The 18,582-nt window shown below is 53.4% G+C and overlaps 1 protein-coding gene across 2 annotated transcripts; it reads right to left on the bottom strand.

Moving 5' to 3' along the window:
• Positions 1–1,232: 1,232 nt before the first annotated feature.
• Positions 1,233–18,221, bottom strand: Vash1 (vasohibin 1). Of its 2 annotated transcripts, none has more exons than XM_011244107.3 (7): positions 14,075–16,576; positions 11,449–11,537; positions 9,899–9,955; positions 8,635–8,709; positions 7,638–8,019; positions 5,951–6,063; positions 1,233–5,085 (listed from the first exon to the last, which is right to left on the bottom strand). In XM_011244107.3, the coding sequence occupies exons 4-7, from the start codon at positions 8,703–8,705 to the stop codon at positions 5,013–5,015; spliced, it is 639 nt and encodes a 212-aa protein (XP_011242409.1). In that variant the 5' UTR covers positions 8,706–8,709; positions 9,899–9,955; positions 11,449–11,537; positions 14,075–16,576; the 3' UTR covers positions 1,233–5,012. The 2 variants fall into 2 exon arrangements, with proteins under 2 accessions (XP_011242409.1, NP_796328.2); NM_177354.4 differs by lacking the exon at positions 14,075–16,576 and adding an exon at positions 16,595–18,221 and having other exon boundaries at positions 1,240–5,085.
• Positions 18,222–18,582: the final 361 nt, after the last annotated feature.

Below are 18,582 nucleotides of genomic sequence, written 5' to 3'. Positions count from 1 at the left end.
AGGTCTTACCAATGACTTAAGACGGACTTCCTGGAATTCTGACATTACACGAGAAGTCCATGATAAAGCAACTTCTGCAATAATATTCAGCAATAAATGCTGGGACTCTAATGCTAACTACAAGACCATTTTATTTGGAATCTATAACCTACTAGTGAAAACTTGAGGCAATAGCTGAACATGATAAAGTCACATGGGGGACAGAACCACACTGGGCTGGCATCTCAGAGCTGACAACAATAATATCGGCGACAGGACAGGAGCTCATGTAAGGTGAGTGGATCTGGGTTCTGAGCAAGGAGAGCCTCCTGAATGCACACCGCAGACAGCGTTCTGGATTCAAGAACCAGGTCAAAGGCAAAAACACTTAGCTAGGGATTGCTTCTTTGAAGTTTTACTTCAGATGTTATACTTCTGTTCATGATGTGGGGTGGCAGACCCTCCTCCCTCTGCGAGCTCTCCTTCCGAGTTAGCAGCCATGACAGGTTCTAGTGATGGAAAATGCAGTGCCACCTCTGCACTAAAGTCTGAGTTAGCAGACGTTCTCCTCAGCTCTGCCCTCCAGGGGCAGTAAGATGTGCATCCCCAGAGCAGCACCTAGAGTCGTGCAGCCTCACCAGCTGCAATGCTGACCCCAACCACTGCAAATGACAGAGGCTTTCTGTGCTACACTGTCTTAGCTCGGATCCGGTGGGGGTTTGGCTGTCCTGTGGCCTGCCCCCCGCCCCCTCTTAGCCCAAGGAGATTCTGGCTGACAAATGCTGTGGGCTCTTAAGATAATTCGTGTGTGTGTTGGTTTGCTTTTCAGTTTGGCACTTGCCTTAGTGTGGGTAGCTAAGAGGTCTAGAGCCAGTGGACAAAGTGGTGGGGCCAGAGGTTTCCTCAGAGCCATGGATGGGCATCTGATGAGCAGATCTTGGTGGCTGTGGTTTCCTGAAATGGACTGCCTTTCTCCTGATGGACTGTGGAGAGCTTTGGCTGGGCTATCTCCTGGGAGCCGGGTGAGGAAGAGGCACCTCATAGCTGGATGGGAAACCTGACTCCAGATTAGGGCTAGGAGGAGCTGAACAGCCTTGACAGGCTGAGAGTCAGAATCCAGGCTTCCTGTTCCTCATAGTTTGGTTCCCCTTCCATCTACTTGGGAATCTTGGCTTCTTCCTGCATGCAGCCAGTGGGGCTGATGAGGGTGGGAATGGGCCTGGGTTACAGCTCCCAAAGAAAATCAGACAAGGTTTCACGTGATTTCTGCCAGCCCATACGATGGGAGCTGGGAGACTTTATTCATTTCAGGGGAAGGTGAGAAAGGAATGAGACAAAGTGTGCACTGAAAGGCAGGGGTAATACTGATACAAGGGCACAATAATGGCATCAGGGACAACACAAGAGCCTAACAAAGCACAGGGGATGGGCGGTCCGTCATCACTGGCCCAGGGGTCAAGTGTACCCAGATTTCTTTCCAGACTTAACAAGGAAGCTTGGGACCCCAGTGCATCGAACTGGAGTGAGGGGGTCCTAGCACAGGACTCACAGCTAGTACAGTGACAGCCCCACCTGGCTGGAGATGCTGCTGGGAGAGGCTGTGGTACCCGTAGGGAGAATCCCTAGCTCCCACCTCCACTCCTTCAGAGAATACCCTTGCCCTTCACACCTCTGGCTTATTGGTCCCCACCTGTGCATCCTTGCACTTTAACACCACTGACAGCATGTCAGGGTGGGCGCTGATGTGTTAAGCCCAAACTCATCCCAGGTAGGAAAGCTGGGGTGGTACACGGGCACAGACCTCAGAGCACAAAGCCTGCACAGCTATCATTAGACCTACTCCTCCCCTGAGCCAGGATGTCTTCCCAGCTGGAAAGGGGTCAGGGCATGATCTGACTGGACCAGACATCAGCCATGGTCAGTCTCCTGAATCTGTTCCTCAGTACCCAGTCTCTAGGCTTCATCATCAAGTCTGGGGCCAGCGGGCTGCTGTTCTACCCGCTTGGCCATGCCCACTAAGGATGGGTGGCTAGCATGACAGTTCGGGGGAACAAGGAAATATGAGGTTATGGAGGGGGAAAGGACTGGCAGGTAGCTGGATGGAGAAGGAAGGTTCTCTGGAGCTAGCTTCCCAGTGTTTTGACCCAACACCAAACACAAGGAACCTCTCTGCCCATGCCACCTCCACCAACCAGCCTCCTCTGACCTCACCTTGACCCTCTTCAGCCAGCAGTCCCCAAGGGTGGGGTAGAAGAGCTGAAAGGGCAGGCCTGAGTCAGGAGGTCTGCAGACATCTGCCAGATCCCTGGCTCTTATAGGAAGTGAGATGAGGTGATGTCATGGATGGTGACTAAGGCCTCAAAGTCCTTGCCTCTGCCTCCCCAGAAACCAGACAGCCAGGCCAGCCCCCAAGAGCACAGCCTGTGTAAATGGCCACAGAGGGAAGCGTGGCTTGCTACATATGAGAAAGAGTAAAAAATAAAATAATAATAAAAAAAGCACCACTGTGGCCCATGACAGCCTATGACAGTCTCCACAGGCCGGACGCCCTTAGCCTGGGAGAGGTGAACAGCAGGGGTGTGTGTACCCCTAGCCATCAGCTGCTCCCTCAAATCCTGAACAAGTCGGGGCTCCCCCTGCTTCCTTCTTTCCTGGGCCTCAGAGGAACTGGAGCTCAGCGCTCCTGTCCTAAGGCTCTGGGACCTGGTGCTGTTCTCCAAATACACCTGACTCTAGCTCTCCCCACACCTCCTTCTCCCATATTTTGTCATATCTTGAAGTTTCCAGAGACACATAGGGCTGCTGTCCCAGGGATAAGCAGCCACACTGAGATCCAAAAAAGATCTTGTCCAGTCTTATACCTCTCAAAGAAGGCATGGGAGCTACTGCCATCCCTACTCCCTGAACTCTGAGATGGATCAAATAGTGTCATGTCTTTTCATGGGTCTGGCTAGAGGGTGTAGCCTAGGCTATGCACTTTCCAAGGGCCCCCCTGACCCCAGGAGGAACCAGGCAAGACAAGGGACTAAACACTCAGCCCCCCCCCATGGTGCCTGTGCTGGGCCCAGGAGCTGTTGGTGTGTCACCAGCAGGGGCATCCCTCTTCCTCCTCCTCCTCCTCCTCCTCTTCTTCCTCCTCCTCCTCCTCCTCCTCCTCCTCCTCCTCCTCCTCCTCCTCCTCCTCCTCCTCCTCCTCCTCCTCATTCCAGCCACCATCCATTTCCAGGCAGGAAGAATTCCACCCTTCTATCCTACTCTACCCAGCAAGCACAAACTCAGCCTCTGCCTGCAGGATGGGGCTAAGGAGAGAGATACAGGAAGTGGCTCCTGCTGCCTTTGGGAAACTTTAAACTGTCACATTTTCCACCCACAGTCTCCCCACAACCAGCCCATGCTCTCTACCCCAGACATTGTGGACTGATACTCCCTCAGCTATGGTGATCACTTCTTGAACTGGTAACTTTTAAAAAATTACAATTCATATATTAGTTCAGAGCCTTGGCCTAAAAAAAAAAAAAAAAAAAAAAAAAAGGGCTTACACCCCTTAGGGCTTGCACTGTGGGACAGTACAATGGCAGCATCCTACTTTAATGGGATATGTTCTCTTTGGTGGGACACAGTCCCCATCCAGCCCTCTTCTTTGCCTCTTGCTGGCCCTGTAGGCATTTGAGTCCCTAGGTCTCTAGCTCTTATCCCAGCCAGCCCTCAGCCCTCTGCAGTCTTATTGGCAGCTGCCCAAGCTGACTCCACCTCTCAGTAAAGTCCCTTAACGGTCACCACCTCATCCAGCTGCCCTCTGTCACTTGAAGTCTCCAGCAACTTGAAGAGTGCCACCTGTGCTGCAGGGAACTCGGTCCCCACACAGTCCCCACCGCATCCCCATCCTGAACTGCCTCTCTCAGCCCTTCTCACTTACATTCCCAACTCAAGGGCTGGTTCTCCTCCCCAGCCCAGACAGCCCCTCTCCACACCTCACTTTTCTACCTGGGATCTTGTGCTCCAGGGCCAGGGGGCAGACAACTCCCACCCCCTCCTGCCAGTGTCCCAAAGAGCTGCTAAAACTGGCCACTACTCCAAGCCTAAACAGGCAGCTAGGCCTGGGAAGGCACCCTGGAGGTTAGGCAGCCTGCTCTGGTCTTGTTTCCCCACCAAGTGCTGAGATTATTAGATGGGGAGAGAAGAGCCCACTCCCACACAGCTAGAGTAGGTAGTTCTTCTCAACTACCCCGTGCCCAGCCAAGTTTCATAAGGTCATGGTGTCCCCAGTACAAGGCTGGGCTCTCTACAAAGCCCAGCCCTTCTTCAGGGAGCCCCTGGGCTGCAGCAATAGTCAGAACTAGACGGAGCCAGCAGATGTGCTAAGAGCCAGAACTCTTCCCACTATAGTCCTCTCCTGGTCCTCCTATAGCCTAGTCCTAAACTGGCCATGGTGAAGATGTAGGGGGAGGTGGGGGGGGTGCACAGTACTATCTAAAGGGCTCTCCTGGACCTTAGGCAGATGTGGCTTCTGCCAAGTTCCTGATTTGAAAAACAAATAGACCTTTCTCAGGAGAACCTCCCACCCTGCTTTCCTTTCCCTGGGTCATGATTCTGCCAGGACAGGCCCAGTTGGAGAAAACACCTCCATTCCTACACTGCCCCACCCTCACCCCACAGGCTGGGGAGGCTCATAAACCTGATCACTGTTGAGAGAAGGAGCACCACAGAACGAGGCAGCCCTCCTCCCCAAGCCACGCAGTGCTCAGAGAGAGAGAACAGACCCTGACAGCTACCAACATATCCATTTGTCTTTCTGTTCAAATACCTTATACTTCAGTTGTAGAGCTAAAACTCCAAATAAAACACTAACTGCTTCTTGGCCCAAAGTTAGGGGCTTGGCTTCATGGGAGGGCAAGTCACTTGGGGCTGAATGGCAAGGCCTCCTTCTGGCCTCCCACCCCAAGTCCACCCCATCACTAGCCCCTGCCTGGATGAAGTAGTTTCTTTCCTGGGCCTCCAGACGCAGAGGAGATCTGGGGATGCTGGCATCTGCCTCACACCCGGATCTGGTACCCACTGAGGTCTGGCATGGCTTTGGGCTCTGCGGGCTTCTTCTCCCCTGAAGGCCTGCAGGAAGAAAAGCAGAGGGTGCAGAAGAGGAGCGAGTGGTTACTAGGGAAATAGAGACAGGGAGGGGGGAAGGAGGGAGAGCTATCCCCTCCTCTAAGACTTCCCTCCTCTAAGGGGCTTCTACAGCTGCAGCAGAGAGTGTGGGCAGTGTTTGTGGAACCAGTGTGGCCAGCCTGAAGCTCCTAGAGGATCGATCCCCTGCGGTCGGTTGGTTACACAGCCTCTGGCTTTCTGATGACTTACATAGCTTGTGGGGTAACAGCTTCAAGCACAACCCGGAATTGGCTCCTTACAAAAGCCTCCTAGATCAAAGGTAGGAGCAATGGGCATTTCAGCACTAGAGGCCTGCTCAGCAACCCCTCACTTTCACAGCAGAGAGGCGGCTCCACAATTATAATTAAAGCGAGAGCCATAATAATGTGTGGGAGAGGGAGGGAGTCAGAGTGAGAGGCCTGATATTTAAATAGCAAGTCTTGCCATTTGGACACAGACACAAACCCACACCCTAGGGGACAAAAGTTGTGCTCCAAGTCTCCGGTCCTGGCTGCTCAGCCTCTGGTCATACGCAGAGCCCTTGCAGCAAACTTGAGGAGAGCTCAGGGCCTTGTGGGGGCCCCATTGGGTCTTTCCTTCCTCCTCAATCCATTCTGCTGCCTGCCTCAGACCTTCTGGCACAGCTTATCTGGACACAGTCGAGGGGCCTTTTCTTTAGGGAAATGGCACCAAACTGCCGTTAGCCTGCCAACACTTAGACCCCTGGATCCTTTGTCCCAAGTGACTTCTGACAGAGCAAAGGATAGGAAGGAGAAAGGAAGAGTGAGGAAGAGAGAAAAGGGAAAGACTGTGGGGTCTCCTTCCTCACCGTCTCTCACTGCGGCTGTTCCTGCGATGGGGGCTGGACTGGGCCCTCTGTGGGGAGGAAACATCCTTCTTCCGGTCCTTGGTGGGAGAAGGAGGGCCTGTCCCCTTGCCAATCTGGATAGGGAGGAAGAGAGAAAAGGATGTTCTGAGCTGCCGCATGGCCTACTCTGTCCTGCTAGGAGTCACAGTCCCTGGAAGCCATCCCTATGCGGTCTGAGCTCCAAGCCTCAGGTGGCCTTTACCCCATCTCTGGGTCATCCCTGGCACTAAAGCCATGGGGGGGGGGGGGAGGCGGGCAGCAGATCCTTGGTAGGGCCGTCTACTCCACAAGGGTCCCAAACATAGTGCAGGAGGCACCACTGGGCTGTCCTAGGACTGGAAAACACCTTTCAAGAAAGAAAGACCTTTTTAGCCAGGCAAGGTAAATGTGCCAATTGGGGATCTGGCAAATACTGAGCTCTGAGTCAGGTCCTACCAGCCTGACAGTGACACTGACTGTCTCAGGCTCATCAGATGTCACACTGGGAGCTGGATCGCTGATACGGAAAAAGAACAAAACCAAACCCACCAACCAAAAACCATCATCATCATCAACAACAACAACAAAATGAACCCAAACCCAAAACATCCCTTGTGTAGGATGGTCAGCCTGCTTTGAATTTCCTCAGCTCAAACAAAGCTGAAAACAAAGCAACTCAAGGAGTCCAGCGCTGAGCCGTCTGGGAATCAACAGCACTCAAAAGAGGAATCTAGAAGCTCCATGTCTATCTATGTGACTTGCTGCTACCCGGAAAACACGACCATGCTCCCAACAGTGGGGGAGGGTGGGTGGAGTGCAGGCTTACCAAGCTGGGGGAAGGGAGTGGCCCAGGCACAGAAAAGCCCCTCTGTAATATAGGCCTATGACAGCTCCTACCTTAGGGGAAAGACACTGTTAACTGTAGCGGTTGTGGGGAGCAGGCTACAGTGCAGTAGGGCTGAGTAATGCAGAGGGCTGACCACGCTGGGGAGAGCCCTGGCAGGCCCTAGGAAAGCTCTCTCCAGTCCAGGAAGATAGAAAGCCCTATGGAAGCCAACTCCTCGGGATCTTTGCCTACTGTTGTTGGTCCATGAGACTTCTCCAACTCTCCAGCTCCTGCCCAGTGGTGGGAGAGAAGGGGAGGGCTCACCACCCTCTTAGTGTCTTCCCTAGAGGTGGACCTTCCGTTTTCTGCTGATCTCCTCTTGGTCCTTTATTACAGGCAGGGAGCTTAGGGACTCAGGAGTCGAGATGGACAGGAGAGGTTGTGGCTGCTTACTACCCCATCCTGCCCATTGTCAGACAGGTCAGGTGTCTGCTTCTTCCATTCTAAGCACCCAGGCCTGGAGTACCATGTCCCCGCCCTTCACGTGTCCAACTGCACAGGCCTATGACTCACTCCCAGCTCACTCCTTTCCTACTTTTACATTAGTCCTCCGTCTGCCCACCTTGAAGGGACAACAGGGACAACAACTGAACGGTTTTTTTTGTTTGTTTGTTTGTTTTGTTTTTTTTTTGTTTTTTTGAGTAATGCCCCATCCTGAGCCCAAATAGATACTTCATTTTCAGGCCCAACTGGTCGGGACAACCTGCTAAAGGCACGGAGGGAATCCCATGAGAAAGCTGCAGCTGAAAGCACCGGTCTCGTGGACCCATTGCCGATGCTAACCTTGAGCCGCATGTCTCGGGCATGACGCTCCAGCTCCTTGCGGAAGTCTTCCCGCCCCAGCCTCTCCACATCCAGCACCGAGTGCTTCCATTCAATCTGTTCCACACTGTGCGGGTCGTGGGACACACACTGACCCAGCTTCACCTTCTTCAGCACGTGCCAGCAGCGGCCGTAGGCCGCTTCGTAGTCCAGCACGAGCTCACTGAGCGTGCGGAAGGCGGGCGGTTTGTACATCAGGTCCTCCCTTCGGCTCATACCCAGGGCGCCATAGCGGCCCCCGAAGTTCACCCCCAGCACAATGTGGCGGAAGTAGTTCCCTGAGAAATAGGTCTTGAAGCTGATGGGAAAGCGTTCCAGGGTGGGCATACTGTTGGTGAGGTAACTGGTGAATCCGAGTGCTAAGGAAAGGGTTAGGTCTGGGTGGTCACGTGTGCCAAAGAGGCCTTCTGAAGACAATCTGGCCATGTTTACCCACTCACTCCCCTGCCCTGACTGGGGTCCTACAGAGGGCTGCTTCTCCTGGGGGCTGGTCAGTCTTCCTAGGTGCCCCTTTGCCCTTGCGCGGCTGGCTGAGAAACCGTGTGCATCTTTTTAGGTTAGTTCTGATTCCAAAAGCTCATCTGTCACGTCTATAAATCAGCACTACCTGGGCGTGCCAACACGGGGCTTCTTTGCAGCTTCCAGAGCGTTTCTTAGAAATGGCACAACAGCCAGACCTGTACCCAGGCAGGGATGGAATTCCAAAAAACAGGGTCACCTTGACCATGGGACTCAAAAATAAGCTATCCAGCCGGCCTGGAAGATAGCAAGAGAGGGCACTGAGACGAAGACCTCCCCAAGAATCCTTTCTTTTACAGAGACTCCTCCATCTTGGGAGGTGCTTCATGCTGGGGGTCAATTGTTAGCACAGGAAGCCCTTAGGACCCTCCCATTCCACAGCCTGCAGCCAAGGCTGGGCCAGTCTGAGCCAGCCTCTCCCAGGCCCAAGGAAGGATACATTCCCAGGATCACAGCTTCCAGGCATTTGATTGGCAGAGCCTCTTTGGTCATTTCCTTGGCCAGGTCCATCAGCCTATGAGAAAGGGAGGCGGGGCTGTGTGGAGACCGGCTCCAACCCTCTCAGGCCCTATTTGCTGAAGAGCCAGAAAGACTGGGGCAGAGGCTTGCCTCCAGGATGTCCTCCCCCAGGCCTGGTGTTTCCTTCTCTCCCAAGTCTAAAGTCTTGGGTAAGGAGGCAAACACTGGGGATCAGGAAGTAGGCCTACTGTCTGTCCTTCTTTCCCTTCATTTCCTCTTTCCTGGCCTGGGCTGCTACTCAAAGACTGGGGGAGGGGAGCATGACTGGAGCCGGGATCTGAGGAGCTCAAGCCTTCTCCCATGGCAATAAGGGCTTGGGAGGGGAGAAAGCTTGGCATTGATTGGGTCCCTCCCTGAGCACAGCAGATACTCCTCATCTAGCCACAGCTGCCCAAAGAACCTGCTAACTGATGGAAAAGACTCTCAGCAGCCTGGATGCAGCATCTCAAGCAGACAGCTGTCGCTTGGCTTGTAGGCCCAGCCCTGACCTTGGAATTTAGGCTATTTCAAAACATCCTGTCCTCCAGGTCTAGGGACTCAGCCTAGCCTCTGCTTTGTCTGGGTCACCTGCATCCTACCAGAGGATGCAACACAAAGCAGCAACGGAAGGGCAGGAGCAGAGCCCGGAGATGAGAGAATGTGGCTCCACCCAAGGGCTTCAAGAGGGGGCAATTGATTAAATAGATAAGCAACTCAGGATATTTTCCCATGATTAAGTAAATAAGCAACTTAAACTATCTAGAACAAGAGATTTAGTTCAAGTCTGCATGCTGAGTCATGATGGGGCTTGCGGGTAAGAGAAGCAGTTTTCTTTCTTGTAGGTACCACATAATGCAGAGTACAGGGGGGCTTCAATGAAAGAAAAAGGGAAATGGTCTTCCCTGCCCCCTCCCACATCCCCCACAAACAGGGGGCGGGGCTAGGTGGGGGCGGGGCTAGGTGGGGGCGGGGCTAGGTGGGGGCGGGGCTAGGGGTTACACTAGGAGCTCAACTGTGCCTCCTTTCATCAGCCTTGGGTGGCTATCTCATTGGGATTTCCTTCCTTAGGGCCCTAGGGTAGCACCCTTCCCCCATCCCATGGCTGGCTTTTCTCAGAAAAGTCCCCTGCCAACCCCTTAAGTTGTCACTAGAAGGCAAACCACAGAGGTTCCCTAGGGGAGCCAACCCAGTGGTTTTGTACTTACCCCGTCAGAGGTCTGCTCTTCTTAATTTCAAAGAATTGTGTCCCTGTGTGATTGTACCTGGGGACAGTGGTTAAGGACTTCCTGGCTCGATCTGGAAGGCTGTAGGTACTGTTCCCTCGGCTGCTATCCCAGACCCTAGGACGGCTACAGAAGCCCCACGGAACACCCTCCAGGACACTTAGGACTTGATCTTGAGGAAGAGGGGGAGGGTAGGGCGTGGGGTTCACCACACTCTCATAGACCCTCTTCCCCCGCTCTTTGGCAATGCCTCTTGTTCTCTCTTGGCCTGCTGTCTCAGGGAGGACACTGAGCGGGCAGCCAGCCCAGCAGTGCTGAGAAAGCAGCCTTAGCTGGGGACAGTTCCTGGCAGTGCTGGGCTTTGCCAACAACTAAGAAGGCTGAGGGGCCACCACTACTTCCCCTGTGCCAGCTACTTTTATGTCAATGTGATACCCGTTAGAGTCAATTGGGAACAGGGGACCTCAATTCAGAAAATGCCTGCACCCGACTGGCCTGTGGTGAAGTTTCTTAATTCCTGATTGATGCCGGGAGGGGCTCCCATCCCATTGTGTGTTGTGTCACCCCTGGGCTGCGTGGTCCTGGGTGTCTAGGAAAGCACAAGGAGCAAGCAAATAAGGAGCACAGAACCCAGGACACAGACACAGCTCTTGGGCAGAAGCTCCAGGGGCCTAGGGCAGAGACAGAAGGTAACTCGCTTCCAGACATGGAAGAGAAATGTCAAGAATTAGGAGAAAACTTTAGGATGTGGATGTTATATCTTAGTGCAGAAGAACCTAGTCCCTTTTCCCATCCCCCCCCAATTGAGCACTGTAGTGACCCCAAAGAGCTGCTTCTGTCCCTTGACTAGGGCAAGACGAATTACAGCTGACACCCCCTTTCCTCAGCAAGGTGCTTAGGAGCCCCCTTCTTCCTGCACACACAACCCCCCCACACACAGACAAACACACACACAAACACACAGACCCCCCCCACAGATACACACACACAAATCCCCCCCACAGATACACACACATACACAGACACACAGATACACACACACAAACGCACACACAGACACACTCACACACAGACATAGACACAAATGCACATACATAACAGACATAAATGCACATACAGACACACACACAGAGACACACACAGACACAAACGCACACACAGATACACACACACAGATGCACACACAGATACACAAACGCACACACAGACACAAACATACAGACACACACACACAGACACACACAAACACACACAGACACACACAGACACACACACACATATACAGACACACACACACACACAGACACACACACACAGACACACAGACACAGAGCATAGGGATCTAGTGCTGGAGAAGCTGGATAGAGTCCAGCACTCAGACACAGCCTCAGCAGCTTCAGGGAACAGCGATGCCAGTGAAGAGCAGCTCTGAAGCTGGGAGGGAGCTGGCCCTGCGGATCCCTCACTAGACTCCACTTGATCTTTGGGGCTGTCACTAAGTGGTGGTCACAGCTCTGGAGCCAAGAGGATACTGCAGCTCCCTGATGTAGCGCTGCACGGCTTCCAGGCGCTCAGGGACGGGCGTCGTCGGCTGGAAAGTAGGCACACTTGGTATGGGAATCTAGGGACAGATAGAGAAAAATCTCTGTCACATGGAGAGGCACACCCTGGAGCTTCCAGCACCCCCCTCCCCCAGCAGCAACACTCTGGGGAGCCTGGGGAGGCTCCTACTCTGAGCCATTTTCCCTGGCAATGCCTCCCTCCCAAGCCTCCTCCCAGGGCCCCAGCTCAGCATCCCTGACACCTGACACCTGGGGAGCTTATGTTGGCCTTGGAATTCCATTCTATTAAATAATTTTAGAAAACACAGAAGGATCCACTGACTAAATTTAAAATACACATGAATTAATACTTAATGAGAAAGTCTGGATTGGGATTAATTTGTTTGGGTTTGGGGTTCACTCTGGTCTATAGCTTGGATGTGGCAAAGGTGTTGAGATTTTTGTTCCTGGGTTGGTAATGTTGAGTGGGCTCTAGATGAAGGTATTAGGGTACTGGAGGTGTGCCCTTGGAGAGGAGGAAGGCAGTTCTCAGGGTTGTCATCAAAGGAGCAATACACAGCTCCCCCTTCTTCTGACTTCTTGCTTCCACTGTGATCTGTTTCTCCATGACCCTGTCATGATCCCATCCGTCGCCATTAGACCTTTCCCCAGTCCGAACCAACAGGGGCCCCTTCAGTCCCCAAGGCTGCAAGCTAAATAAACCTCATTTTTTCACAAGTGTCCTGCCTCAGGTATTTTGTTATAGCAACGAAAACCAGACCAATACACTCTGGCTCGAGGACTAGACTAAAACTGTTTTTCTCAGTGTTCCATTCTACCAGATGATACCCTAAGCTAGGGGGTCTGTCCTGGATAGGTGGCTATAACCTCAGCAAGGGGTGTCATCCACTTCACTGGCATGGCAGGTGTGCCAGGGCTTCCAAAGCACCAGCCTGAATGGTCAAGGAGTGTGGCAGTGGGACAAGGGAATTATGGGTCAGGTCTTACTTCAAACGCCATTTCCTGACCCACTCCATCCCTGAGCAGCACATGTCCACCCTTTCCCATGGGTTAGGTTGCCATTGGACCGTCCAAGGCCACCCAGAGCTTGCCCATGCCCACCTAGCTGCAAATGTAAGGGTAGGAGTAGACAGAAGGGGTATCTCGTGTCCTAGGTACGCTCAGGGTGGGGCTATATGGAGGAGGAAGGATTCATCCTTGGTAGGCTGGGCCCACAGAGGATTTTTTTTTTTAAATCAAACAATTGATTTTTAAATCAGTTTTTAAAAACAACAACCATAGTTGTGGCTGGGCTTGATCAGGAAGGGACGTCACACACAGTTATCATCATACACTTGTCTCTGGGGTGCTCCGAATGGTAGGAGATACTGCCTCACTCTGCAGGGCGGAGATGTAGGAAGGAAGGGTCCTGGCTCAGGGAAGCTGTCTAACATGACTTTCTTCCCTCTCCTCTCGCCAGGGCCCTTTGTTTCCTGTCTAGGCAGTCTGTAGCAGCAGATACCACAGCCTGGAGAAGTTATTTCCCCTTTCACATCACTCCTGTCTTCAAACCGGCACTGTCACTTACAGCAGGAGGCAAGCTCAGGACGGGCCCTGCCTTCACTTCCCTGATCACTCTGTGCCAGCTGCACACAACTGTCCAAGGGGCTGCCCAGCCATCCTAGTCAAGGGTATACACATCCACCCGAGTTGCTGGACCTCGGGGGGCATTCTCAGTGTAGCAGAGTAACCCCCCCCCCCTTGATAAATAGGTCCCAGCAACTGGAGCTGTGTAACTGAACCCACCTGTTGGTGAGCCACTCTGGACAGGGAAGGAGCCATAGCAGAAGCACTTGCCAAAGCTCAGGCAGAAAGACTTGGGACCAGACTCAAGCCAGGAACGGGAGTACCCACAAAAGCATCATGGGTACCTGCCACACAAAGGGCCTGGCAAGAAGGCCACTGTGGAAGGAGAGTCAGAAATGACCTAGGATTCTATGTGTGGCCTTGGAGACTACCTTCCCAGGAGCAAAGCCTGGTCCAAGAACCAGACAGTCCAGGGTTCTAGGACAATCCTACAGGAAGACTTAGCGATGAGCACAGCAGACAGAACTGGCCATGTTATGGAACCAGCTCTATGATTTCAGGGGAACTCCTGAACAGTGGTGCCCCAGATGTCTCACAGGGGAATGTACCTCACTCATGAAAGGGGAGTAACAGAACCCGCCTTGGCGGGCATCACTGACCTGCTGCAAGCAATGCTTCGGAACACTGTCCAACACCTGGCTACAGATATGTACCAAAGCCGGTTCGGCACACGCTGCCCTGAGCTATCTGGCCCTCTAGAGATGCCTGGATTCCCATCTGCAGGTGCTCAGTGGCCAAAGACACAGCTAGGCCTACAGCAACCAGGTTTAGGCAACTTGTTTCTGGGCTTTCACAGGGGACAGTGGCTGGGAACAGCAAGGAGATATTCTTATGCAGGAGTTTAGCCTGCTGCTGGCTTCTGGATCCTGGTAGAAACTGTTATGTTTGACATCGCTCTCACAGAGGCTGCAAGTACCTGTGGCTTGCTGCGTGCCCACTCTGCACCACTGGGGACCTATTAGATGCTCACCTAATGAGGTGCTACACGCTTTCCACCATCAGTTCATCTCAATATCCCCAATGAAAGGGTCATTGCCGCTGATCCGTGGACGGCTGGGCATGCTGAGGGGCAAGGACACAGCCTCCTCTTATAAGTAGTTATGAGATCGAAAGGGTGAGAGACCATGATGGCTTCCCCTCCAGGGCTTTGAACTGCCCTGCTGCTGTGGCTCCAGCTTAGCCTGTAAAACTCAGGGAAGATGGGTGGGGTTATGGGAAGCTGTAGCAAAATGAGAGAGTGGGGACACATCCCAGTCCCTCCTGGCAGCTGCTATAGATATGCTGTTCCCATTTCTCTTCCTTTCCTGTAAAGATGCCAGATTACGGATCACTGTGTGAGAAATCTAACGTTAACGGTTAGCTCAAGCAGTCTGTTACAACACTGTGTATCCTAAGAAACCCTTCCAGGGCCCATCATAGGACAGTGTGACCTCTGCAGCAGGCCACATGGGACAGGTCAGGGACAGGCCTTTCTGCAGCTCCCAGTATGACACCCAATATTGCTGCTCTTCGCCAAAGCTTCCAGGGCTCCTCCACATCCTCTGCACCCCAAGGGTTCCCTGACCTGACGTAACACCAAGCTTCACCATGCTTCCTTACTTCCTCACTGAGACGCTTTCCCAAAGGCTTAAAGACGACGTTTCAAAGTGTCCGAAACCCCTCATAACCCCACCCCCCCATACTCTGGTCTCCATACTTTCTTCCCTGACAAACAGTTGCATTTGTTCAAACGTGCCCTTTCCGAACCCGAGGCCAGAAGATGGCATTAGTGACTAATCACTATCGAAGACACTGATGGCCAGAGTCCTCCAAAGTACTGATGGTAGCCATTCTCCCACCTTCCTATGGCCCAATTCAAACAGAACCAAGAGGGCCAGACACTGTGGAGCATGTGTGTGACTCTGGCCTCGTCAGTCAGGCGCTCTGTGTGGCATCTCATCTCTCTCCTCGAATCAGTCCTCCTCCGCGGTTGGATGATTAACGTAGTTTCTCATTTCACCCTCTCCACTACCAACCCATTTTACAGATAAGCCAGCTGTGACTCAAACAGGCTGGCTGGGTGGGTGGGGATTGCCTTGAGCTCACACGGGCAGGTAGGTGATCCAAAACACTATGCCACGATGTCATACTTTCTTGTTCAGATATTTAAAAATCAAAGCTGGATCCCCGAATGCATGCTTTAGAGTGGTCTGCATAGTGTTCATTTTAAGGATAAGACAGTGGAAACAATGTCCAATTTCAGATTAGCTAAATAAATGAGAAGATGATGATGTAACTGTTCAAAATCAAATCTAGCTTATTCCCCTGGGAAACATTACGTAGCAGCTCAACCTTCGACCTCAGATTATCTTTTCTCCAAAACTTTCTTTTTTTTTTTTTTTTTTTTTTTTTGGTGACGGTTCTACCAATAAACCAGCAAGAGGAAAACAGGCCTAATTTCTTTTTTTTTTATTCTTTTTTTTTAATTAGGTATTTTCCTCATTTACATTTCCAATGCTATCCCAAAAGTCCCCCATACCCTCAGGCCTAATTTTTGTGTATCGGTAATTATCTCTCTCTCTTCCTTCAGGACCTAACCCTTAGCCTCTGACTTCTGACCAGTGGCCTTGGTACTTGGAGCAGTGCTTTCTTGGATTGGACCATAAACATTAAACACACACACACACACACACACACACACACACACACACACCACATGTCTGCACATTTTTAGCACAGCACTGCCCAGCACGGCACATCCCAAATGCCCTTGCATTTAGCAAACACACATAAGTGTCCACCCTGTGCCAAGCACACAGGAGACCTCAAGAAGACAAAGATGAATGAGACAGAGGCTCTCCTTGCTCAGCACAGCCCGATAGAGGCACTGTTGTGGCGGATGAATTCCAGTCACCGCAGGAGAATATCTAACTTATCTCTTCCCCACAGGGTCACCGCTCATGTGACTGAATCCAGTACCCACCAGAGCTGAGCAGAAGGAACCCCAAACCCTGGCGTGGGAATCTCCACTCTGCTAATTCTCACGTATCTTTTGAGTTTCTCATCTTCCACGAGGAACCCAAACGGCACTTCCTTGGGAATGCTGCTGGTCGAACTTGGTAGATAATACCGGAAAACATTTTCTCATACACAGCAAGCCCTGCACTCTCCCAGTCAGTCACCAATAGCCTCATAGTTTTCTGGCTTCTCAAGTATCCTGAGCCAAAGAGAGGCCAGGCTACACCAGTTCTCCAGTTCATTTGTGATCCTGCTCAGGATGCCATGAGGGAGGGCCTCCTGGAGATAGGGGACTGAGCTTCCCCCATCAAATGACTCCAAAAGCACTGGGAAGAAACTTCTGGACAGATGGCACCTACCTATACTTTAAAAATCTCACCACAACAATGGTCCCTCTACTTCATTCATCAGCAACAAAATAGTGTAGGTTACTTTCTTAGCTTCAAGGTCAATAAAACCCATCTTCACTGTGCCTGGCCCCTCCATGTCTTACCTTGGGCAGGTCGGTGGCCCCACGGATGCGCAGGGCCACCTTCTCTCCATCTGGGTGGATCTTGGCCACATGCTTCCACATCCTTTCCCAGGTGGCCTCATCCACTGGCAGTCCACCTCGGTTGATGAAAAAAGGGACACCTCCATCTCGTAGGTCCTCTTCCCCTTCCTCTTCGGGTTCCTCATCTCTCTGTGCTGAGGCCCCTTCGGTGGTCTCCAAACGTTTAGTGCCAGAGTGGGGGGCAGCAGCGGCAGCAGCAGCAGCAGCAGTGGTGGTGGCGGCTGCGTTCGGGGAGGCACTGCTGCTGCCACTTGGGACCACCTTCTTTCCCCCTGGCATCCCTAAATCCTCAACGGGGGTGGGACGATGATCAGGAGGTGGGGGGGGGGGGAATAAGTGCCTCACAGAAGGCCTCCCACACACCCGCTATAAAGATAACACATGGTCAAACAGTGCCTGGCGCCTTTAAGAAACCAGGGCGTGGCTCCTGTACAATAAAATACCATTTGGTAACTCAGAGCATCAACCAGGAGTGATGGCCAGGTGGGTTGCCCAGGGTCGACCTTAGAGGCCTTGTTTTGTTTGGAAAACAGGATAAAGAGAACACACCCCAACTTGGCAGCCTGTATAAATCACCTCCATTTGGCAGCGAGAACAATGACCCACAGCGATCTACGATGGCTGAGAGGAGAAAAGTGGGGGGTCGGGGTGGGGAGACTGAGGCCAGACAGCTCAGACCTGCAGCTACACCAAAAAGGCAGGCCAAGTCACCGGTGCCCACTCTCAGTTTTGGACAGAACAAATTCCTCTACGAAATCCTTGCTCACTCACACTGGAGCGAGCAGAGGGGACCCGCGTGAGCTCCGAGTCTGGACCTCGGGGGCCGGGGATGCAAGGGTAGAGGGCGATGTCCGGGGTGACTTCTCGGTCACGACCCTCCTGGGAACCAAGACTCGCAGCTGGTGGGGCGGGGAGGGGGCGCGCGCCGCTCCGCACATTCCAAGCCTGCCTCCCTCACAAAGTGGGGCTTTGTCTGGGTCTCCTAGCCCCTAGCCCCGGGGAGCAGCAGCGGAGAGGGCGGGAGGGGAAGGGCGCGGCGGGAAGGCGAGGGCTAGGGGAGCCCAGGCCCTGGGAACCCTGGACTGGCGCGGCTCAGCGGGGGCACCGGGTGCACCTGGCGCTAAACGGTCCCAGCTGAGCTAAAGAGGGGCGCGGAGCCCCAAGCTCAGCCATCGTGGAGAGCGGCTCGGGCGACGCTCGGGGACCGGGCTGAGGTCACTGAGCGGCAGGCTCCAGCCGCAGCTTCGCCGCTGGCCAGCAGCTGCAGCATGAGCGGGCAAAAGGATGCTGCGCTAGGGTTCCCGCGGCCAAGCTGAGCGAAGCTGGGCGTGCGGGGCGCGAGCGCAGGTCCTCAGGCTCCGCCCGTGGCGGCGGCTGGAATCCACTGACAAAGCGAGGGCGGGCGTCGGTGCGTGGATCCCTGGGGAGAGCAACAGCCTGAGAAGGTGCAGCCCATCGGCCGATCGCTGCGTCCCGGCTCGGCGAAGCAGAAGCCACCGCTGCCGCCTGCCGGGTCCCCAGCCCTCCCGCCGCCCACCCGGCTCGACACCGGTCCGCGCCGCGCCGCGCCGCGCATGCGCTCCGTCCCCCCCTTAAAGGGCCAGCGCTTTCGCACCGGGTCGTCGTCCTGCTGCTGCCACCCCGAAGCCCCTAGCTACAAGTTATTGCAGGGATGCCCTGGACGTCCTTTCCCTTCTCACCTCTCTTTTTTTAGGGCGCTGAGAACTGCAGAGTTGCGGAGGAAGTTTATTACTCGCCACACAGCGCAAACTCCTGGGGGATTCCTAGCGCGGAAGGAATTGTGGCGGTCGGTTCGGAATTTCCTGAAAGTACACCTCAGCTATAGAAGCAAGAATGCTGACCTGGAAGACCCGAGTTCTAGATGGCGTTTATGACTGTCTTCCTTTGTAACTTCCAGTAAATCCCTC

This window comes from Mus musculus, chromosome 12, assembly GCF_000001635.26.
Source record: "Mus musculus strain C57BL/6J chromosome 12, GRCm38.p6 C57BL/6J".
In the NCBI taxonomy this organism is placed as follows: Eukaryota; Metazoa; Chordata; class Mammalia; order Rodentia; family Muridae; genus Mus; species Mus musculus.
Note: the sequence above shows the minus strand (reverse complement) of the source record. Positions and strands in the feature narration are given on the sequence as shown.

Bases quoted from the DNA above. Each gene is read 5' to 3' on its own strand.
- Vash1 (NM_177354.4), bottom strand. From the start codon at position 16,933: ATGCCAGGGGGAAAGAAGGTGGTCCCAAGTGGCAGCAGCAGTGCCTCC. The intron at 8,020-8,634 runs GTATCCTTCCTT...CGGATTCACCAG, and splicing joins GAAGCTGTGATCCTGGGAAT to TTACCTCACCAACAGTATGC. The intron at 5,086-5,950 runs GTGAGGAAGGAG...TTCTTCCTGCAG, and splicing joins AACAGCCGCAGTGAGAGACG to GCCTTCAGGGGAGAAGAAGC.